At 36.4% G+C, this 26,103-nt stretch overlaps 1 protein-coding gene across 7 annotated transcripts in view; it reads right to left on the minus strand.

Annotated features, from left to right (window-relative positions):
• The window catches only part of CCNT2 (cyclin T2), a 41,275-nt gene extending 15,918 nt beyond the window's left edge, over positions 1-25,357 (minus strand). For 3 of the 7 annotated variants that reach the window (XR_009251628.1, XM_058694992.1, XM_058694979.1), the window contains exons 1-4: positions 25,181-25,357; positions 24,295-24,376; positions 3,670-3,798; positions 2,219-2,279 (exon numbers count right to left, since the gene is read on the minus strand). Coding sequence is in view for 6 of the 7 variants with exons in the window: in XM_058694992.1 (XP_058550975.1) it covers positions 2,219-2,279; positions 3,670-3,798; positions 24,295-24,376; positions 25,181-25,338 (430 nt within the window). In the remaining variant the exon portion in view is untranslated. Of the gene's footprint in view, positions 1-2,218; positions 2,280-3,669; positions 3,799-6,451; positions 6,619-7,171; positions 8,629-22,338; positions 22,366-24,294; positions 24,377-25,180 lie in introns of those variants that run through there. The other 4 variants (XM_058694985.1, XM_058694971.1, XM_058695002.1 and 1 more) reach the window with 3 other exon arrangements.
• Between the last annotated feature and the right edge of the window lie 746 nt (positions 25,358-26,103).

The following is a 26,103-nucleotide window of genomic DNA, read 5'->3' on the forward strand; positions in this document are numbered from 1 at the left end:
TATATTGTTCATTATTAAAAAGATCTAAAGGCAAAGTTATTTTCTGTCACTGACATGCTCATTATACCATCAACGATGAGAAATAATTTCTTTTCAAAAACAATGTCCACTTAGGAAAACTGATAGCAAAGTTATTTATAGATTACGGTAATAGTTATTAAAAATTCTGATTTACAATTAATTATGATTACCCTCAGGTTAAAAACAAACTGAAATATATGAAAAATACAACCATTAATAAAATAATTCAATTACAGAATATATATATATATATATATATATATATATATATATATATACACACATACATACACACATATAGGTTTTGAGAGAGAGAGCACATGCGTGTGAGTGGGGGAGGGAGAGAATCTTAAGCAGGTTCCATGCTCAGCACAGAGCTTGACGCAGGGTTCAATCCCACGACTCTAGGATCATGACCTGAGCCAAAATCAAGAGGCGGATGATCAACTGACTGAGCCACCCAGGTGTCCACGTAATATATTTTTAAAATGTATTCCAATTCTCCTTTTTATAAGATGTAAAAAGGGTATTTTTCATAAATATAATCTGCCCCATAGTGGGAAGAAAGACCATTTCAATGATTTATGGTCCTCTTATTTTCTTAGTATGCCTTAAATCAAAGGGTTTCAACCAGTTAGTTTATAACTACGTTTCATTAATAATAAAGTGATTAAGACAAGTAAACCTTGTAGCCTCAAGATTCTTTAAATCACTTCTTCTAAAACCAAAGATAAAATGCTGAAAGAGCTTTTAATGTCTATTCAACCCTTAGGTAAGGCAGGCTTTTTTCTTTTTTTTTTAAACAGTGGAGGTCGTTGGGGTGCCTGAGTGGCTCAGTCAGTTGAGTGTCCTGACTTCGGCTCAGGTCACGTGCGGTTCTTGAGTTCGAGCCCCGCATCCTGCTCTGTGCTGACAGCTCAGAGCCTGCTTCAGATTCTGTATCTCCCTCTCTGCTCCTCCCCTGCGCACACTCTGTCTCTCTCTCAAAACTAAAGATTAAAAAAAAATTTTTTTTAAAGTGGAGGTCACATCTAGCATCTTCAGAAGCAGTAAACGAGTGACATCCTAATACACAGGTAATCTAGATTTATAAAGTTGTTGTGTGATCTATTTATATTTCTACTGTAATTAAACCTGCAAAACCATACTTTAATCAAAGCCAGGGGTGTATACTGTCAATTCTAATGTTCCCCTTAAAATAATATAATTTTCCTTTCAAACTTTATTACACAAGTCTTTATAAATTTCATATTTATATAATTTTATATAAAAAATAACATGCTAAGTCAGTGGATTTGGTGAGAATAAGATTTTCACTTTTATTTTTATATCTTTTTATACTATTACAACATCAAATAAGTTGTATATATTTCAAACAAACTACTTTTCTAATAAAAAGAATCTGTCATGATGGGAGACTATTACTGCACTTCTCTTCAATGATTGGGAACGGAGTAACATATGAAATAACTACCATAACGAATAGTGGCTATTTATGACATATACACCATGTAGTCATTTTTTATACATTATCTCTCATTCTTAAGTTCACAGTGTTAAGACTTAAGACATTATTACTCTATCCTGCATATACAGAATGGAGGTACACAAGATCAAAGAACTTTGCCTAAGTTTACAAAGCAAGTCAAAGGCCTACAGATTTAAACCAAGATCTCCATAAAGCCCATGTGATTCCATCACACTTCGCTAGGCTCTTCCAGAAGTAATATATGACTTTATACAAGATAAACCTTCTCAGGCCTCAATTTCCTCATAAGTTAAAGATCAGAATAAATAATCTTTAGAGATCACTTAAACTGCATGAAACTTGAAGACAATATAACTTTTAGAAGGGGATGATGAATGGTTAAATAACTACACTATGTCATATTAAAAATGATGTGATAAATTCATTAAAAACTGACAAGTGCTATGAGAGCAAAGACTGCCATGAATACTTGTGCACATTACAATCATATGCAACAGCCTTTCACAATGAAAACTATGTTTACCATTCAATTAAATTATGCCAAATGAAATTAAAAAAAAAAAAAAAAAGTTTTTCTTATAACCAGGCTATACTATACTGGCCCCAAACCTTGTTTTAAAATGAAACATCTTCAATGATAAAGTTATTCCAGAAATTTTTTTCTTTCTTTAGAACACCACAAAAATAGCATCAGCCATGAGTACATACCTAGGGTTTGTAGCATTATGGTTTCAAGTAAAACCAGTTCTTGAGTCTGTTGAAGGTAAGCCTGCCAGGTAAAAATAATACTATTAAAATGCTTAAGATCAACACTATGAGACTATGGGACCGCTAAGTCTCATGTAAATCACAGACTGATTACAGAAGAGCCAGATTAGTTTAGGAACATGAAGGAAATACACTGAGGGTGACAGGGAAATCCTATATTTTGCAACCAATCTAAATTGAATTACTTTTAATACAGGATATGCAAAAAAGGTAAATAGCAACAAAACCCCTCAAGACAATGATAACATGAAAGGAGGTAGAGCTTCATTGAAAACAACAAACGCTCCAGCCTGTAACGTAAAACTTGACATAGGCAGTGGTGCTTCAAGACACTTTACCAAAGGAAGCACCAACTCAAGTAAGAAAATCAAATTCAAACCTGCCTGTTGAAGAAAAGGCTTATCAATTCAACCTAAGATATCTCAAGTGGAAATTCCTTAACAGTCAGAGTTATTGTGTAGAATTTCCTCTCTTTAGAGAAGACCAATACAATCAAAGCAAACCCTCAAATCTCTAGATTAAAACATTTTAGATATAAAATACCAAAATGATGTATCATACACCATGGGGAAACAGAAGGCCTTCTCTTTCAACTTCAATAAATTATTCTCCTACTGCAACTGCTCTGGGAATAGATGTATGAAAAAAATTTCTATCACTGTCAAATTTCTTAAATTGTAACAACTAAGGTGATAAAAAAAAATACATCATCAATATTCATGTAAGGACATGTTGCTAAACTCAAGAGTGAAAAACACCTTTATTTATGCCCCATTTTGAAAAGGTCACTAAAATAATTTTTTAAACATAGATTTCTATCATTTGAACAATACCCTAAGTATTCACCAAAAATAATTCCGAATTTATCATGTTAATAGAAGTTACAAGAACAATCTTTGCATCATCATACATTCTCTATTATTAAATGGCTAACATCATTATCTTACTCCTTTAAATGCCATTATCTCAGTGCATTTTTACATATGACAGGGATAACTATTAGTATATATGCATTAATAAAGGAACAATTCTGTAAAATTACTATTTACTGGTCTACAGGCAAAACCAGAGGTCTTTCTTTCTTTTTTTTTACATTGCTGACAAATTTTAAGAGTTATTCATCTTTGGTCTCAAATGCACCCAAACAATGGAAGTGATATAAGATCACCACTACATATATCATAGCTTTGCTGTGAAGATAAGCAATAAAATGTGAAACACTTAAAACCACCTTTGAATCACAGCCTTAACATGATTCAGAATGATACTGAAATTCATGTATATGCATGAAATATGTTTCTGTTAGATCACTCCCTGGTATTGCATTCCTAAGTGGTAAGAGAAACAAGCAGCAGTTGGAAGGCAACGCCAATTGAATTATTTTTACATACATCACATTTAGTATCCAGCAGTGGCTCTAGGGGATGAAGACAAGCATGTGCTACTTTGATAACATGTTCAAGTTTTCGAGCCTGTTCTTCCACTTTTGCAGCCAAAAATAATGCAGTAGGTGATATTATCTGCAGAAAAGATAAAAATTTGGTGATTTAAAAATAAAAAATTTTGGAAAAACCTTCTACTTTCTAAGGTGGGGCGTGCAAGGAAGGAATGTAGTATTAAAAATATGAATTGTGACTTGGGCTATAACAAGACGGATGTAAGAGTTTTAATAAAGTGATTCATTAAATAGAACTAGTTACCCTAGTCTCTAAAACTTGCTTTACTGTTTTGCAAATAGCAATGGGAAAAAGGAAAAAGACTTACACTTGGGCAAACTAAAATAAAGTTTAACTTATTATTAATGCATATTGTGGAGGTAAAATAAAAACTCAAGCAAAATAATAAAGTCGTAGCTTAAAAAAATGAAAAATAGGTAAAATATACCTAGATTTTCCTTCTTTTTAGATACAGCCACTACTTTCTAGGTTTCTTTTAAATTAACCAACAATTCACTTGTGTGGCTAAGAGCTATGCAATATTGCTTTAGGACAGAAAAAGGACAAGGCAAAATGAGAAGATTCTGAACATGAAATTGCTACTGAGTAACTCTATTACTTCACTATAGCAATATTAACAATAGCTAAAGAACCAGATAATGAACATGTAAGATAAATCAACAGAGTAGAGACATTGCCAAATGGAGATCAAGAAATAAGCAATTTTTTTTTTAAGCTTTAGTTAAGTTATATGTTCTTGGGATTGAAGTATAAGAACACAGCACTATAAAGACATTGACTTAGAGAAACATCAATTCTGAGCAATATTTACCCAAAAAGTAATAAGCCAAATTTACTGCTGACTCAGAAAACAGGCATACTCTAAATTCAAATAATATTCTAAGATTACACAGAAGAAATTTTTCATGGGAAGATGATTTCTAGAAGTCAAGATTCAGGTTATTTTTCAAGAGATGAACATCTGAATCTTACTGTATCTTAGGGATCACCAATCACTATACAGAAACAATGCCAGAAGAGGGAGGGGAGGACAGAAAGAGGCATTAAGCATGCTACATGATTTGGGTAGTTAAGGACAAAATTTCTGATACAAGAAGGTAGATTCTTTCCTCTGAGCTTTTAAAACAACTTATAAATAATGCTGAGCCATGAAATTTAATCACTGGATTTTGGATCTGAAAGGGACCTTCTCTAGATAGTCCAATTTCATTTGCAGATGAGTAAATGGAGTGAAAATGACTTCAAAACAGACGTAAAATTACATCAGTTTGGCTCCAAAGAACAAGTAATGTTATCTTAAAAGGACTGAATAATTTCAACTTGGACTTTCCAACTTATTTCCATCTTTCAAAATTAAAACAAGGAAAAGACTTAAAAATTAAGAATACTCAAAAAGGCAACTTACTCGTAGTTTTCTTAGATTTAGAATAAACTACTATTATTCTTTACCAAAGATTTAATTAAGTAACATGAAAATTAGTTAATATTCTTGAAATACCAGTAAAACAGCAGCCATACAGGGCAGGGATTTTTCTGAAATGTAGAAAGTACAAGAGAGTGGACAATCATTTCCTATCCCAGTTATTTTTTCCACATACTGAGAATTTCCTATGCTACCTACTTTAATTCCTTTTCTACTTAAATGTTTACCTCATCCTAAGGAAAATTCCTCAGTCAAAATGAAGTGCCCTTCTTTATTCAATAGGAAACTGTGTACACCTCTGTCATTGTACTTTCGCTGTATTCTAACTTCTGGCTTACTAATTTTGTCTGCCCTACTAGTCCAGAAGCAGCTTAAATATAGACACTGAATTATTCATTCACATTCCCATTGTCTTGCATTGTGCAGCTGCTGTTCAGTATATTCGCCAAGCGAATGATAGGTGGATAATCCACATATAAAAATATAAAGGCACCAATGTTAAATTCTAGGTATTCCAAATCCCACAGTAAAAATCTAACAGCCAATACAAAGGTAAGAAATGCAAGAAACAGGGGCGCCTGGGTGGCGCAGTCGGTTAAGCGTCCGACTTCAGCCAGGTCACGATCTCGCGGTCCGTGAGTTCGAGCCCCGCGTCAGGCTCTGGGCTGATGGCTCGGAGCCTGGAGCCTGTTTCCAATTCTGTGTCTCCCTCTCTCTCTGCCCCTCCCCCGTTCATGCTCTGTCTCTCTCTGTCCCAAAAATAAATAAAAAATGTTGAAAAAAAATTAAAAAAAAATAATAATAAAGAAATGCAAGAAACAATAAAGATACTCTCAGTGTCCCACAATCTCTCACTTTTTACCTAATTCATGTCTAAGAGGGGAATGGCTAAGCCGGCCATCAAATGCTAGCACTATTTACCAAAGAGTGAAGCAATACAGGCTCAAGCCACATGTCAAATTAGACTGAACTTAATAAACTTTTTTCCTAAGTGCCAGATGATCCAAGATTTCTCTTACTTGCCTAAAAGGTACCTTCTAAAAGTCTCCAATGAGCTTTTCCTGGCACAGCCTCTTAGGATTCCCAGTGATTGCTCCATTCTCTTCAGACTTTTTATAAGCCTCAATATCAAGTACTTTCAAACCACAGACTTTTTTCTCCTTACAATATAGTCTCAATGGAAACAAAGTATGTTTACTAATGAATGATTCTAAAATTCTACAAATAATTAAGAAAATTAAATATTCGGGGAACTAAGCAATGATCTTCAGGGTAGATTCCTGGTTTATTTACCCACACTCCTCACAGAAGTCTTTCTGTTCCCTCTAAATAGGGCTCAATTCTCATCCTCCTCCAGTGCAACACTAATACCCAACACTCTTCCAAAGTTCCTGGTGAAATCCACTAACTCCATTCACATTTCCTCCTCTACAGCCTGCAAACATTTTACTCCATCAGGGCTGTAAAAACAAAACAAAACAAAACAAAACACCTTTTTAGATAAATACTTTGTGAATATCCATGTGAGGCTTTAATTTTAATTAAGAATGACTAAAGAAGGTAATCAAGCTAGGTGCCTCTGCTTTTTTATATAGAAAGCGGATTTTGCTGTGTGGCTTACTGAAAGGAAAAGAACTCCAAAAAGTTTTAAGTAATGGCTATGTTATTAGTTGGCCTGTGGCTTTTAAAGGGAGCATCCTTTTGAAGGCAACAGACATTCATTAGTGCACGTAAACTTGGTTCAAAGTCAAAGAATTCACACCAATACTGGAGTAGATACTTGGTTCAAGTGAGCAACTACAACCTGAGATTTAGCTCACTGGGGACAAGGACCATGCATGATCCATCTTTGTGTTCTGTTATCTGTTTTAATAAACTTTCTTGAATTACTATAAATGAAGGAAATAAAAACTGATTTTTAAATAGTGTCAAGTTTGTCAGCCTAGCAAATGTACAACTGTTTCCAAGGGCTATCACATTCTCAAAACAAGACAAATTTCTACAGAAATATACCATACAAATCATGGAGAGGGGGAGGTAGAGGTGATGAAGCCAGCTGTAGCATAGTAGTCAGGGTGCCTCAGTGGAATCCTGGCTCTGTTATCTGACTAGCCTAGGCAAATTACTTATTCTCTTTGTGGCTCAGTTTCTGCATCTGTAAAATGGGAGAAATAGTATCTGCTTATAAAGTTGTGGTGAGAATTAAATCAATCAATATACATAAAGCACTTAGAATGGTGCCCAGAGTCATATGACTGAAATTATTATTATTATGCTGTAAAGTACATTATTATTATTATGCTGTAAACAACAATTGTGTATTGCTAATGCTGATCTTAAAATTTAAAGGTGATTTAACATGCTTTTAAAAATTCCCTTCTTTCTTGCTCACCTTCTTCCTTCCACAGTTAAACTCAATTCTTTAAAGGTTCCATTGGAGCCCTAACTAAGCGAATTCAAACACACCAAAATGATGATACACGACATTACTTCAATGATTACACCAGTATTCCTTTCATCCCTTTCCCCTCCTTTTACCCCCTTCTCTTTTTCTATTCCTTTATATGTTTCCAATCCTACCTCTTGATCTGACTCCCTTCCTTCTCCATCCTTTCTCTTCCTGCCCATTCCTGGCCGCTGTCTCCCCCTTCTGCTCATGATGCCCTCACTGCTGACATTCTTCACTCTCCAATGTTGGCTTCAACCTTGATATTTGGAGGCAAGGTCAGTTTGAATTAACAAAAGCCACTGATGATGGCCATACCAGTCAATTTCAAATGAAATCATTCCGGTCTTCATCCTTTTAGTAATATATTTCTGCATACACCTTATGTATACATTTGTATTTAAGAAGAAGCCACAGCTGTTTTATTACTCTTCAAATTTAAATTTCCTAGTCCAAAAGAGTCCTAAGAGAAACAAAGAAAAGACTTCCACATCTGCCTTCTATTTGCTAATACATCATCAAGAAGCTTATTCTAATCTATTGTTATTTTTCATCTTTAGGTCCTATAAGCCGGTGAAGCCATTTCTTCCCTGTTTGTTAACTGCCTCCAAACTCCCCCCTCCTAAGACTAGGAGAACTATTCCCTGTGCCTTCAAAAGACTTCATTAATATCCAGTTAGTTCTAGGTATCACAGCTAAAAACTGGGAAATCACATGCCTAAGGCTACAGTTAAAGAAAAGTGGTAATGGCATAACTTTAGAAGATTCCCAGAAAGGTCTCAGAATATGAAAAGAGAAGTATAAGCTTAGATATATGGAAAAATAAAGGGGGTAATGGCTCCTCAACAAAGAGGAAAATAGGTTAAAATGTCCATTTGTTAATAACAAAGATCACTGGAGTGCCTGGGTGGCTCAGTTGGTTGGGTGTCTAACTCTTGATTTTGGCTCAGGTCATGATCCCAGGGTTGCAGGATCGAACCCGCACTGTGCCGGAAGCCTGCTTAAGTTTCTCTCTCTCTCTCTGCCCCCTCCCCTGCTCACGTGTTCTCTCAAATAAAAATATATTAAAAAAAAAAAAAAAAAGTAAAGATCTCACCAAGCTTGACCAATTAAGCCAAAATTTCAGTACAAACTGGTTTACATCCTTAATTTTGTTGTACTGAAAAGACTGACATTCCAGTATTACAAAAAATGTCATTAATTCAGCCTGGTATTTTAGTTTTCCTACCCATATAATTATGTGTGAGTGTAATACTGTCAACATAAGAAAATTTATGCTGAGAAATACCAAAGTCTTCAGGTTGGATGTTATTTTAGATTTCTAATTATATCTGAAGAGAGCTGGCTATATAAGACTGAAAAATACTATTATTCAGTACTGCTGAAAAGCAGTAATAATGAAGAGAATAAGGCCTGGGGCGCCTGGGTGGCTCAGTCGGTTAAGCGGCCGACTTCAGCTCAGGTCATGATCTCGCGGTCCGTGAGTTCGAGCCCCGCGTCGGGCTCTGTGCTGACAGCTCAGAGCCTGGAGCCTGTTTCAGATTCTGTGTCTCCCTCTCTCTCTGACCCTCCCCCGTTCATGCTTTGTCTCTCTCTGTCTCAAAAATAAATAAACGTAAAAAAAAAAAAAAAAATTAAAAACAAAAAAAAGAGAATAAGGCCTGATTTCCATAGAATAACTACATTATATTTAAAAGTATTTAAATGCTTACTGTAACCTGACATTTAAGTATTTATTTATGGAGGATAAGTTACCATTATGAAACTTACAAAAATGAAAAAAAACTCAGTTAAGTCTCTATTTTCCCTTATACACTCAGCTCCTACCAGCCAATGGTCAATAGTCATAGAATATTGGGAAGCAACTTGCATAGATATTCAAATATTCCACATCAATCTTTCAAAGTCCCCTTTCCTTCAGATGGCTAAACAAATAACTAATACTACAAAAGACTTAATATTGTGGACAGTATTCCCCAAATTGATCTACAGATTCACACAATCCCTGTCAGAATCTCAGCTTTTCTGCAGAAACTGACCAGCTGATTCTAAAATTCATATGGAAACACAAGGGATCCAGAAAAGCAAAAACAGTTTTGAAAAAGAACAAAGTTAGAAGACTCATACTTTCTGAATTCAAAACTACAAAGCTATAGTCATCAAGACCATGTGGTAATAGTATAAGGAAAGACATAAGGATCATGGAATAGGATAGATTCCAGAAATAAACATTTAATTGGATAGAGGAAAAACAGTCTTTTCAACAAATGGTGCTGGGGCAACTGCATATCCACATGCAAAAAAATGAAATCCATCCCTTTCTTTACGCCATATACAAAAACTAACTAAAAATGGATCATAGACCTAAATTTAAGAGATAAAAACTTGTAAAGGAAAACAGGAATACACCTTCATGACAATGGATCAAGCAATGTTTTCTTAGATATGACATCAAAGCACAAGTGACAAAAGAAAAATCCTAATAAATTAAATGCATGTGTTACAGATGAAACCATCAACAAAGTGAAAAAGCTAACCCATAGGATGGGAGGAAATATTTGCAAATCCTGTATCTGATAAGGAACTGCTATCTAGAATATACAAAGAACTCTCACAACTTAATAGACAATACAATTTAAAAAATGGGAAAGGGTTAAGTAGACATTTCCCCAAAGATACTACAAATGGCCAATAAATGCACGAAAAGATGCTCAACACCACCAGTCACTATGGAAACGCAAAATGAAACCATAAGCTACTATTTTATACTCACTAGCGTGCCCATAAGATGGCAATAATAATAATAATGATAATAATAAAAAAAAAGACAGGGGTGCCTGAGCAGCTCAGTGGGTTAAGTGTCTGACTTGATTTTGGCCCAGGTCATGATCTCACAGTTTCTGAGTTAGAGTTCCATGGGATTCTCATTTTCTCTCTCTGCTCTTCCCACCCCTCAAAATAAATTAAAAAAAAAAAAAAAAAAAAAAAAAAAAAAAAAAGAAAGAAAAAGATAGAAGATAGCAAATTGTGACAAAGATGTGGAGGAACTGGAAGGAACCCTTAATGCAATGCTTGTGGGAAGGTAAAATGGTATAACTACTTTGGAAAAGTGTGGCAGCTTCTCAAAATGTTTTCAAAAAGCTTTCCAAGATTACTGAGGTCTATAGAGTTACTATACAACCCAGCAATTCCACTCCTAGGTATATACTGAAGAAAAATGAAAATGTCCACACAAAAACTTGTACAGGAATGTTCACAGCAGCATTACTCACAATAGGCAAAAAGCAGAAACAAACCACATGTTCATCAACTGATAAATGGATAAATAAAATGATGTATATCCACATGATGGAATGTAAAAAGGAATGATGACAGTAAAAAGGAATGAAGTACTGATACATGCTACACCATGGATGGATCTTGCAAACGTTGTAAGTGAAAAGACCATATATTATATAATTTCATTTTATATGCAATGCACAGCATAGGCAAATCTACTGAGAGACAGAAAATGGTTGTCCAGGGCTGAAAGGGGGAGAGAAATCAGCGAACAACTGCTAATGGGTATAGGGTTTCCTTTGGGGTGGTGAGAGTATTACAAACTTAGACTGCAATGATAGTGTACAACTCTGTAAACACACCCATTAAATTATACATTCTAAATGGGTGAATTTTACGGTCTGTGAATGATTTCAATAAAGATTTTTTTTTAAAGGAGCTAATGTCAAAGACTTCCCTTTTTAAGTTATTGCCAATAAAGGGAATTTCTAGGAAACCAGAAACCTAATCACAGCACAATAAACACTGGTAAACAACATTTATCTTAACCCTGTATAACTTCATAGCACATTTGTTAATTTAAAAGGAAAATTAGGTTTCTTTTTAAGAAGGTATACTACATATCCATTTCTTAAACAACATTTAATTGTGACTTTTTAAAAAAAAGTTTATTTACTGAGAGAGAGAGAGAGAATGAATGAATGAATGAATGAGTGTGCCAGCAGGGGAGGGGGGAGAGAAAGAAGGTGGAGAACCCAAAGCTGAGAGCCCAATGCGGGGCTCGAACTCACAAACTGAGACCATGACCTGAGCCAAGGCCACACAAGTGACTGAGCCACCCAGCCGTACCTAATTTTGATATTTAAATTATGTAATTATTTCAGGAAACTTTTGTTGTTTAGTTAACAAAAATAATTTGAACAGATGTTTAAGTCTACATAAAGGAAACCACTGATTCAAATGGCTACTTCTGTTAGTGATCTAAATAGCAATCACTAAGCTAGAGCAATACCAACTATCCAAGGATGTGGGAGCTTGTAAAAATCTGGTATCTTCTCTGAATCAAAATACCATTTAAAGACTGCCCTCAAATCCTCAGAACTTCCTTTCCCTGCTCAAAGCTATTTTTTTCTTTCCCCAAGCATGAAACTACGACAGTTTTCATGCTCTTAATTCTTGACCCGAAAAGAATCATTTTTTTTTTTTCAACTTGTAAATAAGGCCACTATTTAAGCTTAGTTTGAATGTGCAAACTTTTCTATGGAACAAATTACTACAGTGTGAATTCCAAAATAATTTTGTTCACAGATACAAATGTCTATACTTTTCATTAGTTGATTGGTATTACTTTTTAAGAGCTTTTAGCCCAGGGCACCTGGGTGGCTCAGTTGGTTGAGTGTCCCACCTGGGCTCAGGTTATGATCTCAAGGGTCATGAGTTTGAGCCCTGCATCGGGCTCTCTGCTGTTAGCACAGAACTGCTTCGTATCCTCTGTTTCTCCGTGCCCCCCCCCCCCCAAAGTCCCTCCCTTGCTTGCTCTCAAAAAATAAATAAGCATTAAAAAAAATTAAAATAAGTTTATAGCCCAAACCAGCACTATCAAAGAGCAATGCAATGTAAGCCACAAATGTAATTAAAAATTTCCTAGTAGCCATGTTAAAATAGTAAAGAAATGTGAAATTAACCACTTCGAGTTAGTGGCTATATATATTTAGTACACAGGCTTAACCCCCACAATTGGCATTCTGAAGAGAAAGTTCATTAAAATGATATGAAGCAGATGGAAATGTATTGTATGTTATAGGCACCATAGAATAGCTCAAATTGGTTACTGTTCCTAGTCATTCCCACAGTAGACAAATGGTTTTTTTTTTCCTTTCCCGCACTATTTCTTATTTATTTACAAGAAAATACATACCTTCTTTGCATACTGCTTGTTACATAATACATACTTAATGTTTGTGGAATAACATTGTTACGTTGTCATATAAACACATAGCATCGGGTACTAAGTACAAGCCACTGAAACTATAACATTTAAAATTTTACACCGAACAAGTCCTCATTTGCTTCTTTTTCTATATCAGATTCAAATAATTTATTTTATTTTTTAATATTTATTTATTTTTGAGGGAGAAACCATGAGAAGGGGAGGGGTACACAGAATCTGAAGGAGGCTCCAGGCTCTGGGCTGTCAGGACAGAGCCAGAAGCGGGCCTTGAAACCCACCAGCCGTGAGATCATGACCTGAGCCAAAGTCGGATGTTTAACCGACTGAGCCACCCAGGCACCTCCAGACTCAAATGATTTAAAGAGAAACTTCGTATTACATGTTTTTCCTTAAATATGATCATAGGAGTACTTAATACAGCAGCTTTACAACTAGAACCATTAACAAGTACACAGCAATCTAATTTGATTTTCCCTTAAAAACATTACCTTATCAATTTTATGCAATAAAAACATCTTCAGAATTCTTGTTCTAACTGCCTTCAAAATCAATTTATAAATTACATAGTCAATGTTTATGCAGAGGCCTTTGTGTGGCTTGGCTAATGCAAATACTCAATGCACATTTGTTAATGTAAAATTCTGCTCTATTCTATAGACCAGAGTTAGTGTAGAAGCACTACATTACCAAATTATATAAAATGCTTTCTTAGAATAAAAATAAAATGCTTTCTTATTTCTGGGACAGATGAGCTAAAGCTATGATAGAAGCATATGAACATAAATGTGTGTGTGTGTGTGTGTGTGTGTGTGTGTGTGTGTGTGTACAAAAGATGTGATTTGGACCTGTTACAATCATCTAATTTTGAGGAGGGAAAACAAGGTGATTCATTAAGACTTTATAGAGACCTATAATATATAGCCCAATATTTAGCAGTCAACATCCCTGTAATTAGGCAGACAAACTGCCATGTTTCAAAATAACATTAAAGCTTTGTGGGAGAACTTTCTAGAGTTCTTTTCAAAATTAATATGCAAAATCAATCAAGAATATCACATACGCTTTTATGTCTATTAATAAACTTTCCCAAATGGATTATGTTCCTTGTTTAACAGAATGAAACTCAAGTGACTTAATGATTCTTAAAAAAATGATATCCTTATCTTCTTAGAAGAACTTATACCTATTAAAGTACAGTTGTCCCCTGAACAATGTGGGCCAACCCACTGAATTAGTGATGCCAACCCACTCCCACCCTGAATTAAAAACACATGTATAACTTTTGACTTTCTCCAAACTCCTACTACTGACTGGAAACATTACTGATAATATAAATAGTCAATTAACACATATTTTATGTTACACTTATTACTGTATTCTCATAATACCTCATTTTTCTCACTTTTTCAGTAATTCTAGGCTATGTGGTTTGTCATTGAATTTTTTAAATTGTTGCAACTTGCCAAAAAATTTCCCAATATATTTACTGAAAAAAAAAAAAAACTGTGTATAAGTGGACTCATGGAGTTCAAATCCATGTTAAGCGTCAACTGTACATTTAAATGATAGTCTACTGCAGTGTTTGGAAATTACTGTATCTCTTAAAGGGACTGTGGATTACCTTTTAATGTTTATCTGAAGAATTCTGAGAAGATAGATATTGGCAGAGGTGGTAACCAAATTCCCATAGAAAACCAGAGTAACTAGAGCAAAAGCAAAACCCCATGGATATTTATAACTAAACTATTTGGCAAGGCATTCCTAGGAAATTCCAAAATACTGAACGGGTTAAGGACAAAACTGACTACTGTGTAGCCACAAGAGCGTCCCACTATCAGCATCTATGCAAAAAGAAGCAAAGGAACGGAATGGGGCATTTGCTGGAGTTGGTAAGAACTTCAAAGTAGCCCCCAAGCATTTATTGGAAATCACGGTGGGCCAATCTGGTAACAGCAGCTAAACCAGGGAGGAATTTTGTCAATTTCAGTAAGTGGGTGGATGCCAGATGCCTAGAGTAGGGCTTAAAGGGTTCAAGCCAACTTCCATGTACTTTTCAAATCGATCTCCCAAGGCTCTTTTCCAGGACTCAATATTGAAACTTCCAAAGCAGAAATGGCAGGACAGGGACAAGGCAAAGAAAAGATAAAAATGAGGGAGGGGGAACACAGCCAGGGAACCTTAGAAAGCAAGCTATATATCTGCATATGTAACTGAAAAGTATTTAGGTCATACAAAAATACTGTAAGAAACGAATCAGAAGAGTTAACCCTAAGCAATAAAAATCACACTAGAAAGAACTGCTCAAAACAAAAACAAAAACAAAAACAAATGGTACCGGGGAAACCAGATATCCAAGTGCAAAAGAATGAAATCCAACCCTCACTTTACACCATATACAAAAATTAACTCACAATGGATTGGTGACCTATATGTAAGAACTAAACCTATAAAACCCTTAGAAGAAAACAAGAACTCCAGGACTTTGGGTTTGGCAATGATTTCTTGGATAGGAACCAAAAGCACATAAAACACAAGAAATCACAGGTAAACTGGGCTTCATCAAAATTAAAAACTTTTGTGCAGGGGCACCTGGGTAGCTAAGACAGGTAAGCATCCAACTCTTGATTTCGGCTCAGGTCATGATCTCGGCTCAGGTCATGATCTCACGGTTCATGGGTTTGAGCCCTGAATCGGGCTCTGTGCTGACAGTGTGGAGCCTGGGGATTCTCAGTCTCTCCCTCTCTCTCTCAAAATAAAAAATTAAACCTAAAAGCAAAAAATTTTTGTGCATCAAGAAAGTGAAAAGACAGCCCACAGAATCAAAGAAAATATTTGCAAATCATGTACCTGATAAGAGATTAACATCCAGAATATACAAGGAAATCCTACAACTTAAAAAAAAAAAATAGATAAAAGACTGGTTAAACTTTCTCCAAAGGAAACATATAAATGGCCAATAAGCATACAAAAAGATGCTAAAACATCATTAAGTCATCAGAGAAATGCAAATTAAAACGACAATGAGATACCATTTCACATTCATTAGGATGGTTACTATCAGAAAACCAGAAAAGAGCATGTGTTGTGAGGATGTGGAGAACTTGGAACACTTGTGCACTGCTAGTGGGAATGTAAGATAGTGCTTATTGCTGTGGAAAATATAGCAGTTCCTCAAAAAATTAAACATGAAATCACAATGTGATCCTCCATTTCTGGGTATATACTCAAAAGAGTTGAAAGCAAGAACTTAACCCACATTTATTCACAATCCAGCAGCATTATTCACAATAACCAAAACATAAAAGGAATCCAACTGTGGTTCATACATACAATGGAGTAACGTTCAGCCTTAAAAAGGAAGGAAATTCTGACACGTTACAACGTGGGTGAATCTTGAAGACATTATGGTTAAGTAAAACAAGACACACACAAAGAAGGACAAATATCGCATGATTCCACTTCTAAGAGATACAATAGTGAAATCCAAAGACAAAATAGAATGGTGGTTCCAAGGGTCTGGAGGAGTGGGAGAATGTGGCATTTGCTCAATGAGCAGAATTTCAGTTAGAAAAAATAAAAAAGTACTAGAAATGGATGGTGGTGATGTTTGCACAACAATGTGAATACTGTACTTAATGTCACTTAACTGTACACTTAAAAATGGTTAAAATGATAAATTTTGTTGTCTATTTTACAATAAAAAATCACAAAGTAAAACAGTAACACACTTCCAAACTATTAGACACTAAAAATGATTCAAAACACAAAACATAAGTAAAAAAGATATGAAATCACATATCGAAACATCACATTACACACTTGAGTATATTAACCCAGAACAACCAACACCAAGACACACTGTAGTAAAATTACTGGATTATAAAGGAAAAAAAACTGGCCACTTAGGCAAAAATAAATTGGAGAAGACTAGATTACCACCAATACTAGTGCTTTATGCCAGGAAAAAAAATGTGTTACATATTTAAGATATCTAAGAAAAGAAAGCAGGAGCCGAGAATTTTATACACAGCAAAACGGACCTTGGGTCTAAAGGGCAAAGATAAATTATTATCAACACACAAGGATTCAGAGAATATGGTTTCCATCATCTTCAAAAGAACTTGTAACAATCAAAATGACTACAGAGACTTAAACAGAAGCACTGGTAGTGAACAAAAATGGTTACTTGCAGAACTAAGATTAAATAAAGATTGAAAAGAAGTTGTGTAATAGCTATTTAAGATAACGTAGCTATAATATGACCTTAAAAAACATGGATGAGATGGGAGAGCAAAACAAAAACATTTTATTGTTCTCCATAATTATACTGCTGATGACAAAAGTACTGTTAGTCTGAGACTTATTTGTGTAATGTGGGGTTAAGTTCATGAGTGATTATGGGATAAAGTCTCTAATCCCACATTCTTAACAACTAAGATTTTGGTGTGAAAGGTCACAGAAATGTACAAAAGACAGGTTAAATAAAAAATGCTGTTATTTTGAATTAGAAAATTCCTGAGGTAAAGAATACATTTAAAATAAATAGATAAAACAAGTCTGGTTAATGTATACTTTATATATTTAATGTGTAAGTAAATCATAAACATTTAACATATCAACGTACATAATGAATATATATTTACCATACTAAATATTTCCTCATTCTGTTCACTGAAGATGCCTACAAACAAGACCAACACAATAACAATGAGTATCCCTAATATCCAGCTCCTGGTTTTTGAAATACCACTTCCTACTAAAAGAAAGGAGGGTTTCTGAAAGAAATGGCTATTACAACTGTGGAGAAGGAAATGTACAAGATGAGCGTGGAACATTGTGCTATAACACAGTGAGGAAGCTATCCAAGATTATTGGGGTATAGAATTACCTTATGGTCTAGCAATGCTATTCCTGCAACCAAGAGAATCCAAAACCATACGTCCCCCTGAAAACTTATATATAAATGTTCACAGGAGCAAAATAATAGCCAGAATGTGCAAATCACTCAAATGTCTATCAACTGATGAATGGATATATAAAATGTGGTATAATGGTAGTCCGCAAGAAAAATAAATGAAGTACTAATATGTGCTACAACACAGATAAACCTTAAAAACATTATGTGGTCAGAGAAAGAGGCCAGTCACAAAGGACCAAATATTGTATGATTCCACTCATAGGAAACGTCTGGAATAGGTTGGGGGTGGAGGGAAGAATGGGAATAGACAGCCAAAGAACGTAGGGTTTCTTCTTGGGGTAATGAAAAATTTTTAAATTCACACACAACTCTGTGAATACACCTAAAAAACTGCATGGAACTGTACACTTTTCAATGGGTGAAATGTACAGTATATGAATCACATTTCAACAAAGGTGGTAAATGTAGGGCAAGAATCATGTATTTTCCTTTATGAACGGTACCACTGGGTATCTAAATAGATGAATCACAGCATTTCATTATAAAAATATTCCAATTAATAAACCCAGAAATGATAGAATTAGAGTATCACAATGAACGAAAGGATCTAGGGACTGAATATCAACAGCTACTAACATCATACACGATAAGACGTTAGGGATCTGATGAAAGAACATAAAACCACCTGCAGTCTTGCCAAAGGGATCTAAAGTCAGTTTGATGAAATTTCTAGATCCAATTGGCAATTTGCAGGGAATTAAAGAACAAAGGAGCAAGACAAACTGCAGCAGGAGTATACAATCAACAAAATGCAGACAGTTGGAAATTCTACGGTCTAATGCCCTAGGTTCTTCAACAGATAAAATTTAAGTGAAAAGGCTGGAGGGGAGACCTATATATTGAGACTTAAAAAATCAAATATTTAATGCACAGGACTAAACTGTGGCATTTAAGAGTGCAGAATTAGGTGGTAAAACTGTATCAAAATCGAAGAAAGTGATTACTACATCAAGGATACTGGTTATTTTGTAGAGGGAGGAAAGGGTCTGACATAAGGGTGGGGCATATGGAAACACTTCTGGGATAGGTGGCAAAGTTCTCTTTCTTGGGTTACAAGGTTGTTTGCCTTTCAGCTATTCATTTGTTTGGTGGTTTTATGTTTGTGTTTTATTTTCTAATAAAAAGAAAAACCTACTTCAACTTCAACACATAATATAGTTATGCTATAGCAATAAAGGACACCAAATAGATGGAGTACAAAAGGATGTGAATAGGATCCAAAGAATAAGATAGACAGAAATTAAGAAGTACAAGAGTGGAGTTATCTTGGGAATGCTTCATGAAGAGTTGAAACTTCACCTGTTTTAAAACCTGACAGATCACATTCACATGAAAAGTGAAGAGACTGCACCATCTGGAAAAAGAAGGATGCGCAATGCATAAATGCTAAGTCTAAAAGGGCTAAAAGGGGAATTTGGGGCCTAATTCAAAAGAAGACTTTATTGGATTTTGTCCAATTGATGTAAGCAGATCAAAATCTGAGAAAATATTTTCACTATTTACTTGTCTACTGATCATCTCTTTAAAAAATACCAGTTTCAGGGGCGCCTGGGTGGCTCAGTCGGCTGGGCATCCGACTTCGGCTAAGGTCATGATCTCACATTTTGTGGGTTCGAGCCCTGTGTCTGGCTCTGTGCTAACACCTCAGAGCCTGGAGCCTACTTCAGATTCTGTGTCTCCCTCTCTCCCTGCCCCTCCCCTGCTCGCGCGCTGTGTCTCCCTCTATCAAAAATAAATAAACATTAAGAAAAAAAAAATTTTTTTTTAATAAAATAAAAGAAAACACTAGCTTCAATACTCTGCCCAATTTCTTAAATACACTAGGGTCAGACAAAAGTGAGAACAGTATGGGATTAGGCAAGGAATTTAGGTTCAAATGCCTATCATATAATGGCTGCTTTGATTTTGGACAAGTCACTTAGTAACTGTATCTGTTTCTTCAGGAAGATAATACTTTAGCATCTGTGCAACTGATAGCTGAAAAGTAAACTTAGAAATCATCTAGTCTAATAATCTCAAATTTACAACCCAGGAAACATGTGCTTGGTTAGTATCACTCTGAACAGAAAAGATACAAAATACTTCCATTACCCAGAAAGTTCTACTGGACAGCACTGCAGTATTTCCCAGTAGTATTAATGGATTCTGAACATAGAATTATTCTTGGATTAACAGCTTTATTAAATTAAAAAGCAGTTGGTGCCATCTTAAAAATTACTTCCCCAGGAGTAGCCACACCTAAACCCAACTAGGACCAGTCCAATTCTATATGCTCTCACACAGCAGCTGTGTCACATCTAAGAACTGGGAAACCAAAACAAACCCCTTTTTTGTGCTGAAAAAGATACATATATATAGGCTTTCACAAGCAAAAAGTATTTCTGAAAGGGCACACAAGAACTGTTAACAGAAAATGTTTCAGGGCAGTGGGCTTACTCAAGCTGAAGAGAGGTTTATCATATTCCCTTTCTACCTTTTTCATTTACCATATACCTGTATTAGTTTTTAAAAATAAAAGAAAGCATTTAAAGTGTTGTCACTGGGGAGAGGACATACACAGAGAAAAATGTATAAGGAGTCATTCAACAGACCTGTGAGCAACAAGATTTGATCCATTTTATTGACAAATAGCTGCTACATTTATCTACTCTATGTGACATACTGGAGACACAACAGTGACTAAAGCCAAGAAAGGAAGGAAACAAATAAAACTGTCCTTACATTGTTTACCTTCTAGCCTGAATGGATGTGTTGGGGGATATTTTTACATTTAACTGCATCTACGTTACTATGTTTGATAGAAATTTAGGGCTTTCACGGTAAAAATATAAACAAAAGCCTTGAACTAACCAATTCCCCCAAAATGTTTTCTTTCACAAAATGCAAGTGTATGACAATGTCATCAGTAATTTGAATATAAAAAAGCAGTTAGTGTAAACTGGATAAAACCTACTTTTAAAAAAGTCTTAAATAAATTTCTATTGCAAAGACTGTAATTAATAATTATAATGGCAGAATGCTATATTATTAAAGAACAGAGACTGTGGGCACTTCTCTAGATGTATACAAGAATAGCTTTCCTCATTTAAGTCTTTACAGGGGATGAAAGGAATGCAAAAAGAACATCTGCAAATTTCCAAATGACATCTACTAATCAAAAGTCAACTAAGATTATAAACATTGTGAACAAAAAGTGGTAATCAAATTTTATCACAAGCAAAAATACAAGTTCACTTAAGGTGTACAGCTAACTTAGATGTATAAAATGAAATGTAGATATGACATAGATGATGCAATCTTAGAAATCATTACAGTCATGGGGCACCTGGGTGGCTCAGTCGGTCAAGCGTCCGACTTCAGCTCAGGTCATGATCTCACAGTTCGTGAGTTCCAGCCCTGCATCAGGCTCTGTGCTAACAGCTTGGAGCCTGGAGCCTGCTTCAGATTCTGTGTCTCCCTCCTCTCTCTGCCCCTCCCCAGCTTGCTCTCTGTCTCTCTCTAAAAAACAACAACAACAACAAAAATTTAAAAAGAAAAAAGAAATCATTATAGTCATTCCTTAAAATCATCAGTCCTAAATACCATCCTTAACTGTATACTCTTGGGACCTTAGCAGAAATACAATACATTAAATAAAAACTACAATACATTTAAATCTGGCATATTGGATACAGCTCCGACTGCTGCAGCTCAAAAACAGAGGCAATAAAACTAGGTAAAGAGATTTAAATGACCATGGATTTGGAGAACAGACGTATGAAAACAGACCATGACCATCAAAAATACAGAGAGAACAGTGTATTCTCCACAATCTCATCTTAAGACAATTCATTAGAATATAAGAAACAAATGCATCATAAACTTGACTAACAAAATTAATGAACAGAGTTTCTAAGAGAAACTGAATCAATATTTATTCTAAGGTTGATACTGGAGAGGATGTTCTCCCACAGTATAGAACTTGGAGATACTGTTGGCGCCAGGGCTTTTCTACTTCACCAGATTTATCTTGAGCTTCACGTTGTAAGGCCATTCTTTAATTTCTAACCCCAATTACATAAACCTTACTGCATCCAGTGGGCAAAGGGTAGACTTATCTAATTAGGTTACATATAGAAGTCACTTAGTGTGGACAGTGATCCAACCCTCCAAGAGAAATTGACAATAAAACTCAAAGATAGTTTCTGGGTCACCAACACATGTCCACACTGACTTTATTCTCAAACACAACAGTGCTTAAATTTTAGGGGAGATATTACTTTTAAATTAGCCACTGTGGGAAAATACAATAAATCCACATAAACATTAAACATATTTTGATATAATTAATGCATATATTATGAAACTAGATAAAGTTTGTAACTATCATCTCAAAATTTAAGCTTGTTAGGGTTTAATTTACTGACTGGTGTTCCGTTTGTGGTGAAACTCATGCTTTTTGTAAGTTTACTATGACATTCCATTATAACCCTATAAGAAAAATTTTCCCAATGATGTGGGGGAGTATGAATTTAAAAGTGACTCACATTCAATTTGAGACCACCCCCTTCACCCTAAAAGAATAGGGAAAAAAAAAGATAAAAGAGTGAGGCTGTGCAATTGATGCAAGAGCACCAATACAAATATTAAAACCACTTTTGATAAAATAGCAAAGGTAAAAAAGACAACAGTTAGATATGAAGGGTGCAATGTTACTTTTTAAAATAGAAATTAACATCAGATTTCAGATTTCAATTATCCTGCTAATAACAATTTAATGTAAAATGCTGAAGTTTACCTTCATACATATATGGCATTAAGTGGGGTAATAAAAATAATACTTTGGCTTTTTAATGAATGATGGCATTTAAGTAAATTAGGGAAAGAATGCAAGTGACCCAGGCTTCACCATTTAATTTAAAGGTCAAGCTGTGAATTTTGGCTGTAAGCAAGATATCTGTTTTAAAGCACACCAACCAGGCCATAGAGACAAATTATGAAAGAGGGAGGGTTCAAAAAGAGAAGTATAGTCTTGTGGTGAGATAATTACTAGAAGTAGAAAAGTAAGCCTGATTCAGCAAATGAGACCTCTGTAGCCACATAAAGAATTTCCAGAACTATTTTGACTTGTGATTTCTACCAGCATTTTCCAAGGCTACTTAAGGAAAGTCACATTTGTATTAGTATTCATTAGTTTACGACTGCCTTTGGAGCCAATTTAATAAAAATGTAATTCTCTCGATCTAAATTGTTATTGCCAAAGAGGCTTCCTCTCTCTTCCATAACACTATCACTGACCTAAGTTCTGTGCACAAGAAATAACTAGGAAAATGGAAATAGAATAAGACTCATGTAGATTTAAAAGAGAAAGAGAAGCAAAGGAGCCTGCGGGAGACCAAAATGTATACAAACACATATACTGTTCAAACAAGATAAACCTCTATGACAATCTGATAAACCAAATCACTTATGATCAGAAGAGATTACAACAGGAATCAATCTAAGCTATGAAGCTGTTCCTTCCAAATAGAAAAAAAAATATTTTATGGACCTTTTCAAAGACTTTTCTTAGCAAAAAGGTCCTAATAACAATCTACCAATAGCATAGTCTTCCACAGTCTATCTTTTCTACACACGCCTTTCAGAATAACATTCTAAAAATAGCTGTGATAAAAAGAGCAAAAAATATAGTGAGAATTAAGACAAGGTTAAGTATGTTTAAACAATATGCAACTTTCTGTTAACAGATGCAACACAGTATGCAAGTTACTCTGAAAAAAAGACCAAACTCACACCTTTCACAAATTAAAATAAAATTTTCAACTAAACAGCATTACTCAACTTTTCAAGATTTACAGGTTGCAGGTTATATTCTTTAGTACTGGAGAATAAGTTTTACTTCAAAACTAATTATACACACCTCTGCCATTTTGTTTGAAGGAAAATTTGACGTTTAGGTCACCAAAAACTTAAGGAGACAACAAATGCTGTGATAAATGGGAACGCTGACACCATAAGAAATTACTGTTAGCAAATCAAATATTTCTGCTAAACATTTAACTTTCAAAGGATCATTTCAAAAGAATGTTTGAATTAAATTAAGCCCAATTCACAATATTTGAAACAATGAATCCAATACAATTAAGATGTACAACAGAATGACTAGGCCAAATTACACTGTACATTACTATTTAAAATTATTCAAATGTTAACTATAAAATTTAAATGAATACCGATGTCATAACTGTTAGAGTAAATGTTTCTTATTTACCTTTTATCTCAAAAACCTGGCAAAGCCTAACAAAGTGCCCAGCAGCTTGTCATCACAAATTAAAAAACTAGAAACATTTTGCATTTCAACCAAAACGTTTATCACACGGTTTACATTCGCTGTTACCTTAGAACACTAAATCAAAAGTGAAATCCACGACCAACTTTTTTATGCGTATCGATTTACTTCAAAATTTGGTTATGGTAAAAACAAGCTATAAGATAGTACTTACATTTCTACTGAATTTGGTGAAAGAATGGTGCATATAAAACCTGTGCATATAAACAATCGCAGTGTTTATTGTAAGCTGAGAGCTGGAACGTAACATTTAGGAAATAGCCGAGAAAAAAAGGACCTAATTTCCAAAACAATTTTGATGGAAAATTCCCCACCTACGGTATTTTTCCAATGCTTACAGTTCACTCAAAACGAACCCCAAAACTATACACATAAAACAAAACCCCGCAGGGTGGTGGTGATGGTAGGCTCGACGCCAACTATAATAAGTGCTGAGCATTTCACTCCAATATTGCTATTAAGCCAGCCCGGGAAGGATTTATCAATGGCTACGACTCACTAAACTCAGCATCAGACAGTTGAAATGCGCGCGCGCACATCCATACAAAACCACGCCAAGAACATAAAGACCTCCAGTGAGCTCCCAAGGTATGAGACCCGCCATCAAACCAGCGAGGAACGCGGGGAGAAGCTGCGGAGAAGACTTCACGCCTTTCAGCATCGGTAACCCTTCTACTTCTCGGCCCCTTCTCCGACGAGAAGTGGAAATAGCTGCCTCTTTTCTGCGATAATCTCTAAAATTCCCCCCTGGCCTCGGCGGCCTTCCCATCCCCCGCCGCCACCACGCGCGGCCCCAAACAGATTACACAACGCAGTCTCCTAGCCCGCATTCCACGACTCCTCTCCTCCCCTCCTTCACTGGCCGGTTTCGGCCTCCCGAGCCCAAGCCCGCCTTCCCTTACGGCGCGGGCGAGTCTCAGCGAAGGCCGAGGCGGCGGCGCCATGTTTGCGGGGCACCAGGCCCGGAGAACAGGCGACCGGGAGAATAGTGAGGGGGGACAGGGCGTGAGCGGCGGAGGGCCAAGAACAGGAAAGGATACACATTGAGACGTTGTCCCATGTCCTGGATGAGGTTGGCCGCCTGCTGGCGGTATGAGAGCTCTTTATCCGCCTCCATTCCGCAGCGGCGGCTCGGCGTGTTCTCCAGCTGTTCCCGAGTAAAGAACCAGCGAGAAGAAGCTCCACGGCCCGACGCCATGACACTTCCTCCTCCGCCCGCTCCCTCACCCACCCCCCTCCCCTCCCGGCTCGCGGACTCCCCGCCAAGGCCGCGCGACCCCGCCCCAGTCCGCTCGCCGTAGAACACGCACCGCCCCTTTTTACTCTTGTCGCTGCCCGTGCGCGTGCGCGGGGCCGCCCTGCCGCCTCGCCCTAGTCTTTTGCTTTCTTTTTTCTGCCCCGGGCCTCGCTCTTACGCACGGGACCACAATGCCCCGCGCCGCTTGTCATTTGGAGGCGCCTGGAGGTGGGGGTCTGCTCGGAGGGAAAAGGTCGGCGCGAGGGACGCTGGGTCTAGGATTGGCTGGGTGAAGGGGCGGGGAGGAGAGGAGGGAAGGGGCTGGCTAGAGGTCGCGTAGAGAGGGAAGCCGGCGGGCGGTTGTGCCGTGAGGCCTGGGCGTGGACTTTGAAGTCCCGGTGGCGTCTCGGGCTGGGAGTCTGGTGGCGTTTGAAAGGGAGAAAAGCCGTACCCTTCTCCAGCCGCACGCCGCAACTTCCACTTTCCTCGTTTTGGTCTGCGCAGTCTCGTAGGCATTTCCCCGAGTTGGAAAAGTGTCCACGACGGAAAGCCTCTGCTTTCGGGCGGCTCTGCGGAGGACGCACCTGGGAAGAGTGCATGAGTAACAGCGCTCCACCTGTGTGTTGTGCTTGAGTGCTTTTTTTCCCCCTATGTTGTCCACAGCCACTTAGGCCGTGGGGTTTATTTTTGTGATTTCTGGGCCAAAAGGTATCCAGTTAGAAAGTG

Source organism: Neofelis nebulosa, chromosome 2, assembly GCF_028018385.1.
Source record: "Neofelis nebulosa isolate mNeoNeb1 chromosome 2, mNeoNeb1.pri, whole genome shotgun sequence".
Classification (NCBI taxonomy): Eukaryota; Metazoa; Chordata; class Mammalia; order Carnivora; family Felidae; genus Neofelis; species Neofelis nebulosa.